The 20519-nt window shown below is 42.2% G+C and overlaps 1 protein-coding gene across 1 annotated transcript in view; it reads left to right on the forward strand.

Annotated features, from left to right (window-relative positions):
* The first annotated feature begins 4076 nt into the window (after positions 1-4076).
* Positions 4077-20519, forward strand: part of Fam184b (family with sequence similarity 184 member B) — a 115463-nt gene continuing 99020 nt past the window's right edge. Inside the window, exon 1 of the mRNA XM_032916513.1 lies at positions 4077-4658. Coding sequence (XP_032772404.1) covers positions 4512-4658 — 147 coding nt within the window. The 5' untranslated portion in view covers positions 4077-4511. The remainder of the gene's footprint in view (positions 4659-20519) is intronic.

Below are 20519 nucleotides of genomic sequence, written 5' to 3' on the forward strand. Positions count from 1 at the left end.
GGTTCAACTGGAGGTCAGCATGTAGAAGAATGCAAACGATCCATTCTTATCGCCCTGTACAAAGCTTAAGTCCAAGTGGACCAAGGACCTCCACATAAAACCAGATACACTCAAACTAATAGAAGAAAAAGTGGGGAAGAGTCTTGATCACATGGGCACTGGGAAAAATTTCCTGAACAAACCACCAATGGCTTATGCTCTAAGATCAAGAATCAACAAATGGAACCTCATAAAACTGCAAAGCTTCTGTAAGGCAAAGGACATTGTGGCAGTAGGACAAAATGGCAACCAACAGATTGGGAAAAGATCTTTATCAATCCTACATCTGATAGAGGGCTAATATCCAAAATACACAAAGAACTCAAGAGGTTAGACTCCAGAAAGCCAAATAAACCTATTTAAAAATGGGGTACAGAGCTAAAGAAAGATTTCTCAGCTGAAGAATATCAAATGGCTGAGAAGTACTTAAAAAAATGTTCAACATCCTTAGTCATCAGGGAAATGCAAATCAAAACAACCTTGAGATTACACCTCACACCAGTCAGAATGGCTAAGATCAAAAACTCAGATGCTGGTGAGGATGTGGAGAAAGAGGAACACTCCTCTATTGTTGGTGGGATTGCAAACTGGTACAACCATTCTGGAACTCAGTCTGGAGGTTCCTCAGAAGGACATTGCACTACCTGAGGATCCAGCTATACCTCTCCTGGGCATATTCCCAAAAGACACTCCAACATATAACAAAGACACATGCTCCACTATGTTAGCCACATAGCAGCCTTATTTATAATAACCAGAAACTGGAAAGAACCCAGATGCCCTTCAACAGAGGGATGCATACAGAAAATGGAGTACTACTCAGCTATCAAAAAAACAATTACTTCATGAAATTCATAGGCAAATGAATTGAACTAGAAAATATCATCCTGAGTGAGGTAACCCAATCACAGAAAAAACAGATAGGTATGCACTCACCTATAAGTGGATATTAGCCTAAAAGCTCAAATTACCCAAGATACAATCCACAGACCACATGAAGCTCAAGAAGAAGGACAATCAAAGTGTGGATGCTTCAGTCCTTCGTAGGGAATGTGTGTGTGTGTGTACACACACACACACACACACACACACACACACACACACACACACACACACATATACAGCCATCAAATCTAGGTAAGATTGATGAAGCTAAGAAGTGCATGCTGTGGACTGACCCTGGACTCTAACCTCATAGGTAGCAATGAATATCCTAGTAAGAGCACCAGTGGAAGGGGAAGCCCCGGGTCCTGCTAAGACTGAACCCCCAGTGGACTAGATTGTTGGGGGAGGCGGCAAGGGGGGGATGGGGAGGGGAAACCCATAAAGAAGAGGGAGGGGAGGGGGAGGGGGAGGGGATGTTTGCCCCAAACCGGGAAAGGGAATAGCACTCAAATGTATATAAGAAATACTCAAGTTAATAAAAAAAAAAAAAAAAAAAAAAAAAAAAAAAGTGCATGCTGACAAAAGCTGAATACAGATGCCTCCTGAGAGGCACAGCCAGAGCATGTCCAATACAGAGGCTAATGCTAGCAGCAAACCATTGAACTGATAACAGGATCCCCCTTGGAGGAATTAGAGAGAGGATTGAAAGAGCTGAAGGGGCTTGCAACCCCATAAGAACAACAATGCCAACCAACCAGAGCTCTCAGGGACTAAACCACTACCAAAGACTACACATGGACTGACCATGAATCCAGCTGCATATGTAGCAGAGGATGGCCTTGTTAGGTACCAATGGAAGGAGAAGCCCTTGGCCCTGCCTGGGCTGGAGCACCCACAGTGTAGGGAAATGTTGGCGGCAGTGGGGGGCAGAAAGAGAGGGTGGATGGGGAGGGGAACACCCTTATAGAAGAAGAGGGGGATGGGATGGGGGCTTACGTCTCGGAACCTGGGAATGGGAATAACATTTGAAATGTAAATTTAAAAAATCCAATAAAAGAAAAAAAAGAATTCTCCATAAAATCTACATTTTATGTTAAAAGGTTTTTTTTTTTACTTCATATACAGAATGTTACCTTTGTTTAAAAGGCTAAGTTGTTTACTACAGTTATATGTCTATCAAAAATATGTGCTTCACCCTTTTGGGGGTAGAAATATGAGAAATTTGCTTTTCTATTTAGTGAGGAGCATTTATTACAAACAGAACTTAAGGTCCACTCACCCTTTGGGTGTTTGAGAGTTTGGTTTATTTGAATTCTAGAAAAAGGCCAGAAAGAAGACTATATTAATGCCAGATTCATTCCTCCCAATGTACTCTAAAGTCAAGTGTACTTTGCAAACTGATTGTGTTACCTGCGCTGAGAAAACACTTGTGCCAGTGTGCCGGACTCTCCTTTTATCACTGGGCTCCATGGCTATTGCCACTACCACAATTTTAAGGTGGGAAGCAGGAAGCAATATTACCAAACACTTACAGGAGGCCGTTTCCAAAGCATATCGTGGTCCTCCTAATGATCACATTAATATTTTATATAACCTGATTGTATTTTTTGCCTCAACACATTTTACTAAAAAATGACTTATTATATGAATATACTTAATGAAGTCTCAATGCAAATGTTGCCATTTTGTGACAAGGTGATCTGTTTTGTAGCCCCCATGGGAGAGAAGAGTGAGACATTCTGGTCCTGGCTCAGAGGGCTTGAATTTCAGCCACCATACCCAGTCCCAACACATTTCAAAAACTGGTTTAATTTCTTGACATTGATGTGAAGAGGAAATGAAGTGGATGAAATTAAATTAAATAGTATGCCTTTTGGTATATAAATCATGGCAATGCAACACTCAGGGGCTTGTGTGTTAGGAAACTCACCAATGTGGCAAGCGTGCATTCTCACTCAAATACCATGAGTCACGGGACCAGCGATGTGATAATCCAACACAGTGAGTAATTTATGGCTCAATTTTCTTGTTACATGAAGGTTAATTTTCTTCTCATTTGCACAGTGCTTGAATTCCTGTAAAAGTATATTATTTATATACTAAAAATGGCATTCTGTACAATTTGGACATAAATGGGGAGCTTGTATTTAATACATGGATTCTTGTGACTCTGATCACCAGCAATTTTTGCCCCAAGGAGTTGTGAGATCCACCTGAGGGTCTCTTGGTTGCTCCTCTGTAACGCCTGGTGAGGTGGATAGGAGTTCACAGCAGTGCTATCTGTGTCCCCAGTTCACGCCCAACTGCTATCTATAACCACCTGACCAAATAGTTAATTTTCATCACCTATAAAAACGAGTATTGTCACCCGGAGGGCGAGAAGTTTATAAAATAAAATATATTAGCCAGGCAAACTCATAATAATGACACTATTCCCACTTCAGAAAAATCTAACCAGGGTTCTGTCTTGTTTTTCAAAGTCTATTCTTTAAAACCAAAGGAAGACAAAGAATTTTGGCTCCTACCTACCTTCTTTCCCAAACTTAGGGCAGCAACTTCAGAATGTGACAAGATTTAGCCTCGGGTCTGTCTGATGTTTGATGTTTGATGTGCCCCTTCACTTTAACTGGGTAGGCTTGGCTTCTCAGCCCCATCAGATGCTCCTAGCGCTTTTCTTTTCTCACTACCACCCTTTCTACCTCTCGCAGGACTCTTTCTCCTTGTCGCTAACCCTTTCCCTACTCTGAGTTATGTGCTCACCCCAACCTCCAAGTTTCGGTCACTAGTGACCTTTGAGTGGACGATGCTGGGAGATCTCTGGCATTTGTTGCTGACCAGGTTCCTATCCAAGGTCGGGTAGGGGACTTCCAATTAGTCCCACCGTGTAGTTCTGAGATTCTAGCTATCCCACTTTGAGCTCCAGATCACAACCTCCTAGAATCAGCGATTAGCTCTCTTATTCCCATGCCCGCCCTTCAGCATTCTGAAGGCGTCCTATCTTCACCCTCAACTCTAAACATCAAGGTTGCAGAAATTAGACCGCTGTCTCACCTGTCCCATCTACTACCACAGCATTTTTGAATATTTTCATTCTGATTTGCGGGTCTGCTAGGGACTAAAGATAGCATTTCCTCCTCTTGGCTCAATGAGCTATCCACCTCTGACGGGATCGCTCACAGTGGAGTTCGAAGCTCCGTGCCACCCAATTGCCCAAGGGAAAAAACTGTCCAGGGCAACCCCTGGTCCCCCAACACCCCACCGAAGCTGTCCTCTTGCAGGTGTAGCCCGCACCCTCTCGGAAGCATCCGCAGATGGTAAACTTCACGTGCAAGGCGCCAGCGCTACGCTGCAGGGTGCGGGTGCCCGTGAGCCAGCTAGCCCGCGAACGAGCACGAGCAGAGGAAGGTGGTGCGCGAGTGGGCCGGGGAAGGAGACACCTCCGGAAAGAGAGCCACGCGGCTGTGCTGGCAGGACTGCAGTGCCACCTCTCTGGAGAAAGCTCTCCCGCCCCGTGCTCGCACGCACGTGCACACAGCCAGCAGTGAGATCGGGAGTCCGAGCATTTCAGTGCAGGGCTGCTTAAAGCGATGGCATCAGCCCTCAACAGCAAAATTCACCCGCCAGGAACCTGCGCGGGCTCTAAAGCCGACGCCCGCGGTGGCTCAGGCTGGAGAATGGACTGCGATCCTGAGATGCACGTGAAAATGTGCAAGAAAATCGCTCAGCTCACCAAGGTAAGGCGGGGTGTTGCGGGCGAACCAGCTGTGCGCCAGAGGCACCCAGTGTAGGGGCGGGAGTGTAGAAGCACCCCAGGGGAGACCCGCACTGAATCCGGACAAACTTTGTCTTAGAGACCAAAAGGGAAGCTGTTCTATATCTGGTGAAGTGACCTTCTGGAGACTGCATTTAGAAGCAGCAGACAAGATTCTTTGCCAAGGAAACTCCTGCAGCAGCCTGCCGGCTGAGCAGGTGGGCTGTGTTTTCACAAGGCTAGAGGGTTAGTGTGTGTGTGTGTGTGTGTGTGTGTGTGTGTGTGTGTGTGTGTGTGTGTGTGTGTGTGTGTGTGTGAGAGAGAGAGAGAGAGAGAGAGAGAGAGAGAGAGAGATCACGTTTCCTTGCCAGCTCTGTTCAAACCTTCAAACCATCATCATGCCTGGAATGTTGTGATTTTATTCTCTACAGCTGGGGAGCTCATGCGAGACCTATTTAAATACGATTCATTTATCCCTTCATTCAACAAATATTTGAGTCGTTTGTTGAGGGCTAACAGCCTTTTGTGGCATCGTACTAACCCTGGAAGGCTGCCCAGGGGACTTACTATCAAACGGACTATAGGCATGTGTAGGATCATAAATGGGAAAAGGTAGGGTTCCGTATATGATTGTGGTAGCGGAAAAGACCTTGGGAGGTCAGCCAGCCCATATCCCTACTTCGTCTCAGGATCTCTGTTGAATATATCCAGCAAGTGTATCTGAGATGCTGCCAATGCAGGTTAATCCCTGGCAATTTCCCAATAGGAACAACTCACAGATTCCCCCCCCTACACACACACACACATCTATAGAGATGGCTTTCTTGTAGGGTTTGAGTGGTTTAAATTCATTGTTTACTTGGTGTTTTCCATTTGGCCTCTACTCCTAACACAATGCCAACCAGTAAAGAGTAGCTCCAGCTTTTGTCCTAGAGTATAATGAAGGGCGTCCTCTGCTTTCTTCCCTAAACATCTTCCTCTTACTTTGCACACCCACTTTCCTGGAGCACAGGATAGGCATCCTTACCACACACTGCTTTGCTAAAAGGAATACAACACAGGCTTGAAACAGAACCACACTAACTTTCTTCTCCTGACCTCCCATTGCCATCTTCACAGTCTTTGCATATGAGCCTGTCTCCAGACAGTCATCCCTTGGAAGCCTTGACTTGTGCCGTATGTCTAACCTACAGTTGTCTAACAGCGCCGCTCAAAAAAACTTCTTTCAGTTTACTATATAAAAATGATTTAAGTATCCGAAAAAGCAATTATAGTATCCAGCACCTTCCTTGTCTTCAAAACGCTTAAGTGTTTGTTTGTTTGTTTGTTGGAAGGGAAACAAGATTTGAAATAGCAAGAGCAATTATAAACACATAACAGAAGCTACATGTGATACTTGAAATTATGAGTTCTATGAAAGTGGGAAGCAAAGGGCATGGCAGTGTATGCAGAAAGAAGGGCAAATTTATGAAAGAATTATCCTTGACGTGTGATAGTGGTGATTTATGGGGTGCCTGCTGTATTTAAAGTATTGAACATCACTTTTATCTATGTGTACATGTGTGTCATATACCCCATTGGATGGGTGCCCAGGGAAGCCAGAAGAAGATGTGGGATTTCGGGGAGCTGGTGTGACAGGTGACTGTGAGGCACCCAATGTGGTTGCTGGGAATCAAACTCAGACCCTCTGTAACAGCAGCAAATATTCTTAACCACTAAGCCAGTTCCATATAATGAATATTCGTGCAACAAATCCTAGGCAGGTCCTGCCTTGGGTAATAGAGTCATTTTGAAAAAGGGACTCTGAACTGAGAAAATGTCTCTAAGATTTCCCTGTAGGTGAGTCTGTAGGGTAAAATTACAGTTGGCATGTCTAGATGCCTGTGGGTGCTGCTATTCCTGGGCAGGTGGTCATGGGTACTATAAGACAGCAGGCTGGGCAAGCCAATGAGCAGCACCCCTCCATGGCCTCTGCTTCAGCTTCTGCCTCGCCCTGACTTCCTTGGATGATGGATTACCAATTGTAAGATGAAATAAGCCCTTTTCTCTCCAAAGTCGCTTACGCTGAAAGTGTTTATCACAGCAATAGAAACCCTCACAAAAATATAGCCCTTCCTTTGTGATATGTCAAACACATAAATAGATCATTTCAATGTAATTGAGTAGTTGTTCAATTCAGTAATATTTATGGAATACCTGTTTTTGGTAAGCCATGAAGACCCAGCAATACAGCAGGCGAACACCATCCCTGGTGCGTAATGATTAATATTTCTCAGAGTCTGTTTTCCATTACCAGTCATGATTGGTCCTTACTCTGTTGGGTCTTTTGCCTACTATTTGTATGGTGCATATTTTCTACATTTGCGCATTTAGTTATTTCCATGAGCTTTTCTTTGATGGGTGAATTTAATCCAGATGATTATTAATATTCTTTCCTCATGATTCGTGGTTTTCCTTTGCCATTCTTCCCCTTTGCTTTCTCGGTCTCCATTCCCATGTTCTGTGAGATTAATAAAATGATCTATATTCTGTGACTGGTTTGAGGACTCAAGGCTTTCAACTCAGTCTCAGAACTGTGTTTCAACATAGCTACTTAACTATGATGTTTTCCACTAAAGGCTTTTAAGTGGATGCTCCTACAAAAGAGCTTTTTTATCACCTGTCAATTCAATGCCACATGGTTTTAGTGAACACAATTGTGTCCAGTGATTCATAAAATCTAGTTGGAGAATGAGTCCATTCATCATGCACTTTTGAAGGTAGTTCCTATTCACACCCCCATCACTAAGCAACCTTTTATTCCTTTCTGTCCTTTTCCAAAAACAATTACTTATTTAATGATTTTAGTGTTTACGAGTCTGAGTCAGTCTATACACACATGCTGTGTGTGCACAAGCTGGTGGCCAGAAGAAAACAGCAAGTGTCCCCCTTCATCGCTCCCTGCCTATTCCTATGAGGGAAGTAAGGTCTTCTTCCTGAAGCAAGAGGCTCTAGTTTTCTCAGCTAGGCTGGTAGCCAGCAAAGCTAGGTTATCTTTTTATTTCTACCCAGTTCAAAGTTGGTGTGAGAGCTGAATGTGGTGTGGGTGCTGGGATTCGAACTCTTGTTCTTGTGGTTGTTCAACAGATACTTTTAGCCACTAAGTCATCTCTCCCTCCAGCCCAAATATCCAGGTTTATCTCTTGTGGGTATTTCAAATCATACAATACTTAATCCTTTATTTCTGGCTTTTTCTTAAAGGGCCATCCATGTCCTATCACATAATGTCACATATGCATCTATCTCTTATATTGCTATCTCGTGTATGCTTTACCTTGATTTATCTATTCACCAATTGATCATTTTGGATTCCACTTTTTGTGGTTATCATAAACAGTAAATCTATGAACACGATGAATCCATATGCAAGTCTTTATGTGCCCTTAGATACATACCGAAAAGTAAAATCTTTCACTCTTAATGCTTATTTTCAATTTTTAATTGATGCATAAAATCTGTACATAGTTATGGAATACAGATGTCTCAAGCACACTATAACTCAGGGTATCAGTGTTTCCACCACCTTAACTATTTGCTGTTTCTTCGTGGTGATACCATTCAAACTCTTTTCTAGCTATCTGGAAAGACACAATTATTTGTCATCCACCATAGTCACCCTGTGGTTCTCCGGAACATTAGAAGGCATTCCACCTACTCCAACTGAACCACTTCATTCAGTCACCAGTCTGTCGACTTCCTCCTTACATGCCTTAGCCTCTGGAACCACCACTCTACTTTCTGCCTTCAGGAAATCAATTATTTTGGCTACTCCATAAAGGCAAGAACATGCAGTTTCTCTCTTTCTGTACCTAACTTACTGTAGTTACCCTGATACCATCCAGCTCCATTCATGATGCAGCAAATGACAGGATTTTTATTCTGTTGTATGAGTGGATAGTTCTCTGCTGTGTATAGATAACAAAGTTTCATTGTTTGCCCATTGTAATCCCAGCTACTTGAGAGGCTGAGGTGTGAGGCAAAGGATTCCAAGTTCAAGCCTGTCCAGCTACACAAGGAGTTAGTTGCCTAGACAACTTAGCCTTGTCTCAGAATTTAGAACACCCGGGGATGTAAGTCAATGGTAGGGTGCTTGCCTACCATACATAAGGCCCTAGACTGATTCCCAGTTAAACACATACACATGCACACACATGCCAACTTGCACATACATGGGCACACCAAATGTAGTAGTGGTCCTAAACTGGAACGAACCCTTGTGGTTTGACTTGAGGCTTCCTAACATAAGAGAGGTTACAGCCCAGAGCCAGTAGATCTGAGGCCTGGCAGCTGTTGACTTCCCATCTTGACGCTCTGTAGAGGGTGAACACAGCTGCCCAGTAAACTATGGAGTAAACTGTTACCCTAGTAAACTGGAGAAAAGCAAGTCCTTCTCCTGCCTTGGAAGCCAGGAAGTATGGTGAGGCAATAGGAATGATGCCCTTGGCAAAGGCGTCCTCCATCACAGGCTGCCACTTGAGTCTTGTGTTTTCCTGGCTTAAAGGAGTGCAAGTTTTATTACATCCTCTGACTTGACTCCATCTACTTCTCTGAAAATATTCTTGTGCTTGTGGGAGCTTGTTTGGGGACAGATGTTTAAGCAGTTTGTCCTTTGAGAACTACAGATCTGTTTTAACAAGCCCACAATGTTGGAATCTTAAAATTTAATGACATAACCCTGATGCAAAGAGAGTTCACTATTCTTTGCATCATTTCTGTAAAACAGTATAAAGTGTTCCCCTAAGCTGAGTGTTCTTGAACCCCACAAAGATGTTTCAACTTTCCATTACCGTTCTCGTCTTCTCCCTCCTCCCCACCTCCACCCCACAGCCTTCCTTCAGTCTTTCTCTACACAACAGCAACCAGAGTGATCTCAAGCCCTCCTACATTGCTGGTAGGACTACACAATGATGTGGCCACTTTGAAAAAGTGTTCAACTTTCCCCTAAATAGTTGGACAGAATGTTACATGATCCAACAAATACATTGCTGAGTACCCAAGAGAAATGAAAACACCTGTCTCCATACAAATTGGTCCATGAATGTTTATTCATAGAGATAGTACTTATATATTGCTAAAAATTAGAAACAAGCTAAAAGTCTGTCAACCAAGAGTAGGCGAATAAATTATCCAAAATATGTTGTTGGCATGCATAACTTGCTAAGGAATGCAGTTCAGATTTGATATGGGAAGAAGCTCCTTCCTTCCTCTCTTCCTTCTTTCCTTCCTCTTCCTCCTCCTCTTCTTCCTCCTCTTCTCCCTCCTCCTCCTCCTCTTATAAGTCTCCCTATGTAGACCTGGCTGGTGACAAATTCAGAGATCCACTTCCCTGTACCTGCTGGGTGCTGTGATTAAAGTCGTGTACCACCTTATTCAGCCTAAAGGTTTCACTGAGGGTAAAACAATGTTCTGAAGTAGACTATAATGATAATTGTATAACTCCATATACTGAATGTCATTAGCTATCTATATAAGGTCTTTTATTAAAAAATTTTATTAAAAAATTAAAACTTAGTCTACTCTAGTCTCCCTCACATTTCTACCCTCACATTCTAGTGCGTGTTTTTAACTCTGGCCCTCAACTCCTGTTGTGACATTCTCAGTGATCATTGTCACCATTCATATTGTTGCAAGAATAATCCTTTAATGCAAACCAAAGCATATAATTACAACATTTCAAACCCAATAATGGTTTCTTTTGAAGCACAAATCCCATTTTTACTTAGAATGAAATTTGTTTATCTATAATAAGTTATTTACCACAATTACTTGAAGCAGCTATTTCCTATGCCCAAGTCTCCTCTGCCACAATAGCCTTCCCACAGACCTTCAACTGTGAGATCACCTATTGCTGTGTTTGAATGTGAAATATTGTCCATAGGCTCATGTGTTTGAACACTTGCTTCCCAACTTGAGGAACTGTGTGGGAAGGTTGAGGATCCTTAAGGAAGGCAGAGCCTTGTTGGAGGAAGTGAGTCCCTTGAGACAGATCTTTAAGTTGTATAGCTGGTCTCTACTTTGTTTATCCTCTGCTTCCTGACTGTGGATATGATGTGACCAGACAACTTCCTGTTTCCTCCGCCATGCCTTCCCTGCCTGCTGCCATGTTTTTCCCCAGCCTGACTGCCTGTATCCCTCTGGAAATGTAAGCCAAAATAGACGTTTTCTACCTTAAGTTGCTTTTATAAAGGGTATTTTATCACAGCAAAATAAAACTAAGACACTTACCATAAAGCATCTGTACTATTTTTCCAGTCTTGGTATCTTTCACATGGAGACTGAGAATATAACATACACCTGAATCTGAGCCCACTTGATAGTCTTTTTTACTTCTTTGTAACACTTAATTTGATATTTTATTGGCTCTGGTTGATTGGCTAGTATGTATGTGTGAGTTTTGTTTTGTTAGAAACTTGTCTTTTTTTTTTTTTTTTGTCTATCACAAGCTTTCAGCAAGAGCTTTCTATTCATATAAATAACAATTGATGTAGTCTGGCATTAAATTGCATAATTACAATAATAAATGAAGCTGGTATAAACAGGCAACTCTGGACCCAAAAAAAGATCCATTTTTCTAAGTGGGGATTAAATGGGGACTTGTGAAAGATCATCTATTGTTTGTATACAGAAACGAATTATCATGTTAACAGTTGACTAAGGGAGAACTGGGAAAGTCTTAAATAATCTGGATGATCACAAAGTTTCCTTGAAATCATCCCTGCCAGCATTTTGATTAATTCTAGTTTCTCCTCTTCGCTATGTCAATAATACGATTTTCTCATTAACCCTTTCGACTCTTTTGACCTCTCCCTTCACACATCCACCAGATTCTTTCCTGGAGGTTCTCTCCTTTAGCAGAGCTCAACATTGATACAGGTAGATGCCTGTGAGAATGAGAGAGATAGAAATGAAGCAGTATAAAAGGAAAAATACTTAATGACATTTCAAACAATCAGACGGCAAACATTCTTGAGAGTCTGATTTGTTCGCTATAAAGCTCACTTTTTAAAAAAGACATTTATTACAACTACCTTCTCATAATCTAAACACAAAGGATTTCTACAGTTCCAGAGGCAACATTCACATTCAAACACAGCAATAGATGATCTCACAGTTGAAGGTCTGTGGGAAGGCTGTTGTGGCAGAAGACACTTAGGCACAGGAAATAGCATCATTTTTGTTGTTATTGTTTTGTTTTTTGATACAGGGTCTTTCTCTGTATCCTTCACTGTCTTAGAACTCACTATACCTGACTCACCTCGAAGTCACAGAGATATGCCAACCTCTGCCTCCTGAGTGCCGGGGGGATTAAAGGTGTTCACCACCACACCCCGTGACATCATTACTTTCAAACTACTTCGACATAATCACACCCCAAACTTTTATCTCACTTTCTATTTAATGAGCCTTTTTGAAACTGCTTGGTTTATTATGAGCTCCAGGGATTGAGAATATACCTGGAAAATGCTCTAGGGTAGTTTGAAGTATCAGAGAAACAAATGCCTTTCTCATATTTCAGAGGCCCAATAAAAGCAAACATACTAGCATGTAGATGAGAGGCAAGTCATTGCCCTTGGTCTCCCCAGAAAGCCTTTTTCTTAGTTATAGGACATTAAAGCAAGAAGTAGAAATGCCCACTTTTGCATCTTTGGTATCATCAAGAACAGTGTCTTTCCCAAACTTCTAAGGTGTAACAAATGTTTTAAAAACATTTTTCCCTAAGAATATATTTCGCCTGCTGGATTCTGAAAGAGCACTGGTAACTTTGCTCCTTGACCTCAAGCCTCTTGTTTCATTGAAATGCAAGCCTGTAAGATCACTCAGCTTTCTTTCTTGCTGTATTCTTGGTAGATATTGTTTTCTCTTGATACTGATTATAGAAGACTAAAACACACACACACACACACACACACACACACACACACACTGTCTATGTCAAGTCCCTATGAATGCTGCTTTATTGGGAAATAAAAGCACTTGCAGATATAATGAAGCAATGAGATGAGATAGACGTGTGTTGTTTGACTGAGCCCTAAATTCAATAACAAGCATCCTTGTTAGAGAATGACAGAGGATGATTGTGATGCCTTGATAGGTTTGGCCCCCATAAACTCACATGCTTGAAAAGCTTGACCCATGGGAAATGGCACTATTAGGAGGTGTGGCTTTACTGGAGTATGTGATCTTGTTGGAGGAAATCTGTCACTGTATGGGTGGGCTATGCTCAAGTGTTACCCAGTGTAGACAAAGAGCCTCCTCCTGGCTGCCTACAGATCAAAATGTAGGACTCTTGGCTCCTGCAGCACCAAGCCTACCTGCACAATGCCATGCTTCCCACCATGACGATCATGAACTCGACCTCTGAACCTGTAAGCCAGCCCCAACTCAATGTTTGCCTTTATAGAAGAGTTGCCTTGGTATAGTGTCTCTTCACAGCAATAAAACCCTAACTAAGACAATGGCTTAAGACAGAATAGAAGAAGGTCTAGAGTAGGAGAAGGACATGTGAAAACTGAGGCAGGATTGTAGAGGTACACCACAGATCAAAGAGTGCCTGCAGCCACGAGAAAGTGGAAGAAACAATGAATAAATGGTCCATTTGAGGCTCATAAGGGAGCAAATCCTGAAGTAATGTGGACTTTTGACTCCTGGTTCCTAGAATTCTGAGAGAATCAAGTTGTTATTTTAAAGTAGCAAGTGTGGGGTGTTTTGATATGGCGACCACATGAAACAGACAGTCTTATACTTCTCTCTATTACCACCAAAGGTTTCTCCCTTCTCACATCACTTCTGAAATTCCCTAGGAATCATCAGAATCAGTTTGAGAACTCACATTTTAAGTAAGCTCCAAGGTGAGAGTGCAGACAGTTGGACAGTTCTTTGAGATGATCAAGGATTTTGTTGTTGTTGTTGTTGTTGTTGTTGTTGTTGTTGTTGTTGTTTTATGGCATTTTGTCTGATGTGGTTTGCTTTTTACCTTCATCCTCTTCAAACTACCAACAGCTTCTAACACACTGCTGCTTGGGAACTCATTCAACGGTGTGAACTGAAGCCAGATGAGGAAGTTTTTAGATACATCTTTAGTCCCACCACTGATGTCAGGGCTCAGGGAAGGGCCAGTGAGGTCTAAATTAAAGAATGGATGTGTAAGCAAACTTCCAGTTGTAAAGAGGTCGTTCCCGGGTGCCAGCTCACTGTAAACACCAAGAGATGCACAGACAGCAGAGCTCTACCACCGTGAGTATTTCATGGGGTTCAGTGCCGCCGTGAGCTCTTCTCCTGTAGAGGTACGGTTTGGAGTTGCCTTGTGGAGTAATAAATAATGACAAACATGCTGTTCTCTGAAGTGGGGAGCCTCTGGTTAACAACATGCAGGTCTGGGCCAGGGCTAAGTAGCTTCTTGCAGTTAAAGGGTTTAACTCACACCATCCCCCGCCTCATCTTTCTCCTTTTGTTCTCTTCAAGCTTTTAAACGGTCAATGACCAAAACCAGTTTGGAGAATGTTGGCTTCTTCGTTCATATGTGTCTCTTTGTCTAGTTTTACATTCTGCAGATGAAGTTGCAGTGGATTTATGGCAGAAACACTTGTACATAAAGGCACACAGATAGGTGCTAGGGAGTCAGACATTCAAATGTTGAAACCTAAGTTTATCTAGATCAGAGTTTAGTTAACGCCAGGCCAGTTCCAAGGGAGGGAAAAAAGAACCCGTTTCAGGTTTTGTTCATTTTCCTCCCGGGGCAGTCTGTCCTTGAAAAGCACGCCCTCCCCCCCAAGCATCTGCTATTCCCTGCACTTGCAAGCTCATTAATGACATGTTCCCAGAGACCCAGAAATAGCAAATTCCATTAAAAGGCTTATCATTAAATACAATGCAGCTCTTTATGTAGGAGAAGGATGGCCTCTGAATAAGAGTCCATTAGGGCTCCGGGCTGGAAAAATTAGGTCAGCTTTCTTTTAAGGGAGAAATTAATACAGCAGGCAAGAGCCAACAATGCTGCCAACATCCATCTTGCAAAGCTTTCCCTCTTTGTGATGCCAAAGCGCATTCATCCAGACTCGCTACTCCTGTCCTCAGCCACTGGGAGCGAGGCCCGTTTGTCCTGCGGAAAACCATCAAATTATCTGATAACTAAATAAATAGGAGACAGACAATTAGAACCAAGTATTGGTGCGCTCTCTCTCTCTCTCTCTCTCTCTCTCTCTCTCTCTCTCTCTCTCTCTCTCTCTGTGTGTGTGTGTGTATGTGTGTGTGTGTGTGTGTGCACGTGTACTCTTAAGTGTAATCTAAACCAATCCATAGAAAAGCAAAACTAGAACACTAGCCAATAACTGCCCTCTCTCTCCTTTGGAGGGACCTAATGTCAGTTTTCATTGCCAAATGCATAGTTACTGTCACTAACAACAACTAATGTAGAGATCATTTCATCAGGGGTTAAAAGGGCTGCCCAGTGTTGTTTCCTCACTGCCACTTAGACCAGCTGAAACTGAGAACTTGAGGAGACCTTGGTAGCTGAGGTCAACAGACAGGAGGATAACATACAAATAGAACAAGAAGTGTGAAATGGATTTAGAAGTGCCGTCGATATAGCTTCTCAGAAGTGTAGAAAACATAGGAATGAGTCATGCATGTGTCTATAGGGGGAGAACTGTCCAGCTATATAGACTGCAATACAAGGGCTTCTAGAAGGTGGGTTGAACAAGTCAGAGGAATTGACAGTTAGAAATAGATGCTCTGTCCAAAATTGGAATGGAGACATGATGACCCAACTTCACTCTAAGCAAAAGCACAGATAATTTAAGGAGCTTATAAAATATTTAAACAGGTAGATACTTTGTAGACTGCACAGTTATGTTTGTTTCAGTGATCAAATATTTATACCCTTGTACTCCCCCACCAACCTACAGATCCTTCCTCATCCCATTGATAATGATAGGCTTCTTTCTGAGACTTAATTTGGCCTCTGAAACATTAGAAAGTATGAACATAGAGACCTTAAATGAGTTGTGAAGATGAAGATTAGCCATCACTGGAAGAAAGCATGCTCTGAGTGCTACCATTGGTGCTAAGGGAGCGTACCTGCATCCAACTTCAGCTCTTAGCTAGAGTCCAGACAATCCAAATCGTAGTACTGAAAGCAGACCATCATTCAACCATTACTAACCTACATGAGCAGTGCCTAAGATCTGGATGGAAATAGATCTTGTAGCAGCTTTCGCAGGAAGAATGTTCAGGGAGAGAAAAGATTGCTATCAAAAACTGAACTTACTAGCCAATGATAAAGGCCCCAGGAAGGAACCCAGGACTCAGAGTGAAGGTGGTACTTCAGAAACCAAGAAACAAGGAAAAAGAACCTTCATAAAGGACAGAATGCTGACTGGTAGAAGGTAGGACAAAGAAATGAAGTGGGCTGACGCCTGAAAAGAACAAAGTCATAAAATCAGAGTTGGTCCCTGGCGGCTTTACCATCATGAATGGCGAGGATTACTGGGGTGATGCATGATGAGTTAGGTTGAGAGAGCCTGGTACAGAGCTTTTTATTGGCATCTTTCTCCATCTGCACAGACTACCATAATAGAACACCATGGCATGTGTGGCTAGCACACCAAGTATTTACTTCTCCTCATTATTTTGAAAGTTGAGAGCCCAAGATATAGGTATGGCAGGGTTTTTCTGGGCTTTTTTTCCTTTCATCTTGTTTCTTCACATGGTCTTTCTTGAGTATTCATATGGAGCGAAAGAAGCTATAGGTTTTTCCTCTTCCTACAGGAGTATACCAGTCCCAACCTTGTGACTTTAACTCAATTACCTACCTTTGGGGACCACCCAACAGGGACCATACAGATTGTTTAGTAGGTAAAAGGCAAGTGCTCTTGCTTGCCACTAAGTTTGATGACCTACTGATTCCTAGGAGAAAAGGGAGATCCATGTGGTAGGAGGAGAGAACTAACTCCTACAAGTTGTCCTTTTACACACACACACACACACACACACACACACACACACACAGAGAGAGAGAGAGAGAGAGAGAGAGAGAGAGAGAGAGAGAGAGAGAGAGAGATTATTGTCTCCCTACAGTCTTATTCCAAATGCAGTGATATTGGAAGTTAGTGCTGCCATATATGAATGTGGAATAAAATGAGAACACAGTTCAACCCATTCCAGCATCAAAGGCCTTGTTTCTTGCTCCTGCTTTACCACTAGGTAGATGAGCTCCTGAACTTTCCCCGGGCTCCGTGCCTCTACCTGTCTAATATGCATGGTGCTCAGCTTACTCACCTACTTCCAGGTTGCTGCAAAAGAAAGTGAAATGAAACCCCTTGTGAATTTCCAAGCTGGCCACTTCCTGTTTCCTCCTTGCTGTGGTTGTGTGGGAGGGGTGCGTCTTTTTGGAAAGAGGGGCTCCTAGCTTCTTCTGCTCTTGTTTCTCCTGGAGAAAGAAAATGTTTGTATCCTTTAACTTGGTGCTTCCTGGTAGGAGCCCTAAGTGCCCTTCTGGCTTCTTCCTACTTTCTCAAAGTTCTGAAAGCCCAGGCTGACAGCAAAAGTCATCCCCATCCTGAGCTCCCTTTGCTGCTGACCTGTGGCTTTGCATGAAGCCTAGAGTATTGCTCTCCACTTTAAGTAGGCAGTCTCAGCCTAAGTAATTTTGACATTTTTGAGCCAACTAATTCCTCATGGTAGGAACCATCTTGTGTATGGTAGGAAGTTCAGCAGCATTTGCCTTAATACATAGCTCTCTCTCAGTCGTGACAACCCAAAATGTCTAGAGACATTGCCAGATCCCCCCGGGTGGTGAGCCTAGCCTATACAAATCAACCATTGAGAACAAATGACTTAGGGTGAGGTCCTTGTCCATTCAGGACTGAAATACTCTTGGCATTGACTTTGCATAGCCCCCAATTTTCGATAGCAGAGCAAATACAAGTCTCAGAGTCCTCTGGAGAAAGGGTATTTCTTCCAGAGATCAAGTAGCTCTTAGAAAATATGCAATGGTGTGGTGGCTTCTGTTTATCAGCCTAAGCTTTAGAGAAGGACCTAAGAAGTGGACTCCCATTTTCCCAGAAGACCTTCAGGATTCTATATGCACTGGCAATTAAGAGAATATTTTATGCCTAACTATCAACAGCAAACAATGTTACAAGCATAGTCTGTGACTCTAAGTTATGTCTTTTTGTTAGTTTATTTACATGGAAAAATAGAGACTAGCGAGAGGCAGGGTACCTTGGATGCGAGGCAGCCTGGATTTGAACTGAGCTTTGGAGCTTCTGTTTCTTTCGAACTTCATTTCTTCACCTGCAAAACTCACTAAGGTAGTGCTGGACGTATTGTTCTGCAAGTGTTCTAGGCTTAGAAGATAATTCGTGCATGAATTTTTAGTAAAGTAAGCATTTCAGTAAATATCGAGATGTTTAGGGAACCCAAGGAGATCAAAGAGAAAGACTCCCAGCTGTGTAGGGAAGATGGCTCACGTCAGTATTCGCCATGCGAAATATGGAGGCTGGAAAAATCACCCACCACATTTCTAAGATTCCTCCTCTGACAGGTGTTGGAGCTGTAACCCCCTTGGCAGATAGAATACGAATGGCATAGTTACTGGCTATACCACAGAAAAAGCTGGAGACTTTAAAGCGATCCGTAAGAAGCCTGATTCCAAGTACCAACCTCTTGTTGAGCACTAATGGTTCCTGGATTCACACCCTACCAATACAACAGGAGGATCTGCCATGCCGGGTTTTTACAGTGTGCTCCCTGGTAAAGTGGAATCCAGAAGGTAACCACCAAGGGTCAGTGTTTGCAGAAGCAGTGCAGTATCTGAGGAAATGAGCCGGTCGCTAATTGAAACAAGACCTAGGAGCACAAGGAGGGACTGGTAGGAACAGAAAGTCACTCCCTGATGGATGGCACTGCCCCCCCCCCAACGTTTAATGAAGTTTCAGGTCACATTTCCTTCGAGTCTCTAGGAATTTGATATTTAAGCTGAAGTTAAACCCATAGTACTGCAGAGCAAAGGTCAAATGGATTTTAAGTTCATGATCTTTGTTCCTGGGCTAAGTTCTGAAATGGACGAAAAGAGCCTAGTTCCCTAGTTCCCTTTACAACAATCCTTTATTTTCACTCGTATTGGGCTGCATTGACTTTCGCCCCACTACCTATATACAGACACTGAAGTCAAGTACATTACCATGTTTTGTGCCCATGCTACTTGACTGTACATGGTGTGGAAAGGACAAAGCTGTTAGTGATCCCTGAGCAGTACACAGCGGTCACTCTTGGCGGCTTCCAAGAATCGTGTCTATTAACCCTTTAACTTTACAATGGAATACCTTCACTCAGGCAGTAAACGGGACAGTGCAGCTCTCTATAGAGGCTTCGACAGATCCTAGACATCAAATAGCCTTGGAAAAGGTTGTACCTGTCACATTTTTAAAAGAGATATAAAAACTGGGCTGGAGAAAGCCAACTGTGTAAATAATATTATTAACATCAGACAACTGCCTGGCTTTTGCTATGAGAAGGATGTGACTTTCTGATCTCTTCACCAATATGTGGTCAGTGATGCCTGCTAAGATACAACCATTTACCATGAAATATTGCTGCTTCTAAAAAAATAGACACCATTTTTAAAGTGGGGTGTGTGTGTGTGTGTGTGTGTGTGTGTGTGTGTGTGTGTTAGTAATTGCAAAACAAAGCAAGCTTTAGTTCTTCTATTCCTAGAAGTAACTAGAAGAAACATAGAGATAATTGTAATGAATTCCTCTAGTCCTCTCTAGGAGAGTAGTGAGCTGAGAGGCTGCTTTGAGGTTATACCACGGGGCTTCCTTAGAGTTTGATGTCAGTTCTGTTTCTGACACATTGGATTTAGGATTTTCACGAGACACTCAGCTCCGCATTTCAAGGAGGGAGTGGGATGTTTTAATAATTGTTTAAGTGAGAGGTCATGGTTGAGTTATAAATTTGGGAAGGAATACTTACATTGAGTCTCTCTCTCTCTCTCTCTCTCTCTCACACACACACACACACACACACACACACACACAAACATGCATGCATGCACACACCCCTTCAATCCTAAATTTAGAGTTTGTTACAGACTGGAAAGCTAAAAATAATATTTCTCAGAAGTACTTGCAGGTAAATTTTAATTCTGATAATATAAATCATTTGCTATTAGACAAGGCAATTATTGATTATATCATATTTTGTTATGAGATTTAAAGTTTGATAGCATAGAATCAGAGAAAGTCATTTAGTATATCTTTCAAGCCCCATTGCACAACCTCAAAAATTACCAGTGCATGTAACTCTTGCTTTATTTGGATTAATATCTGTTCCCTAAAACCTCTTATATTATATGATTCTCAAAATCAATTCATCTGTATATGTTTTAGTATGTATATATGTGTGTATACATAAATATGTACATAGATCTTTAGTATTTATAGCATATCTACAATACCATTGCCATATTTAAAAACTCACAGTAAATCCTAATATGTAGTTGGCATTCATACTGAATCCTGTTTCAGAAACCCTGTTTAGAAGAAAACTTACATTATTTTGTAGCTCTAACATATACACTACATGTGTGTTATTTTAAATCAGGATTTGTATGTCCCATTTGGTTGCTATCTTTTAATGTACAGTTTCATACACACACACACACACACACACACACACACACACACACACACACACATACACCTTTTTCTTATTTAAGAAACTGGAGCCAGATGTGACATTTTTTTAATTAAAGAAATCAGGAGGCTGAGGTCTCTGAACTCAAGGCCAGCCTGGTCTACACCAA

Source organism: Rattus rattus, chromosome 11, assembly GCF_011064425.1.
Source record: "Rattus rattus isolate New Zealand chromosome 11, Rrattus_CSIRO_v1, whole genome shotgun sequence".
Classification (NCBI taxonomy): domain Eukaryota; kingdom Metazoa; phylum Chordata; class Mammalia; order Rodentia; family Muridae; genus Rattus; species Rattus rattus.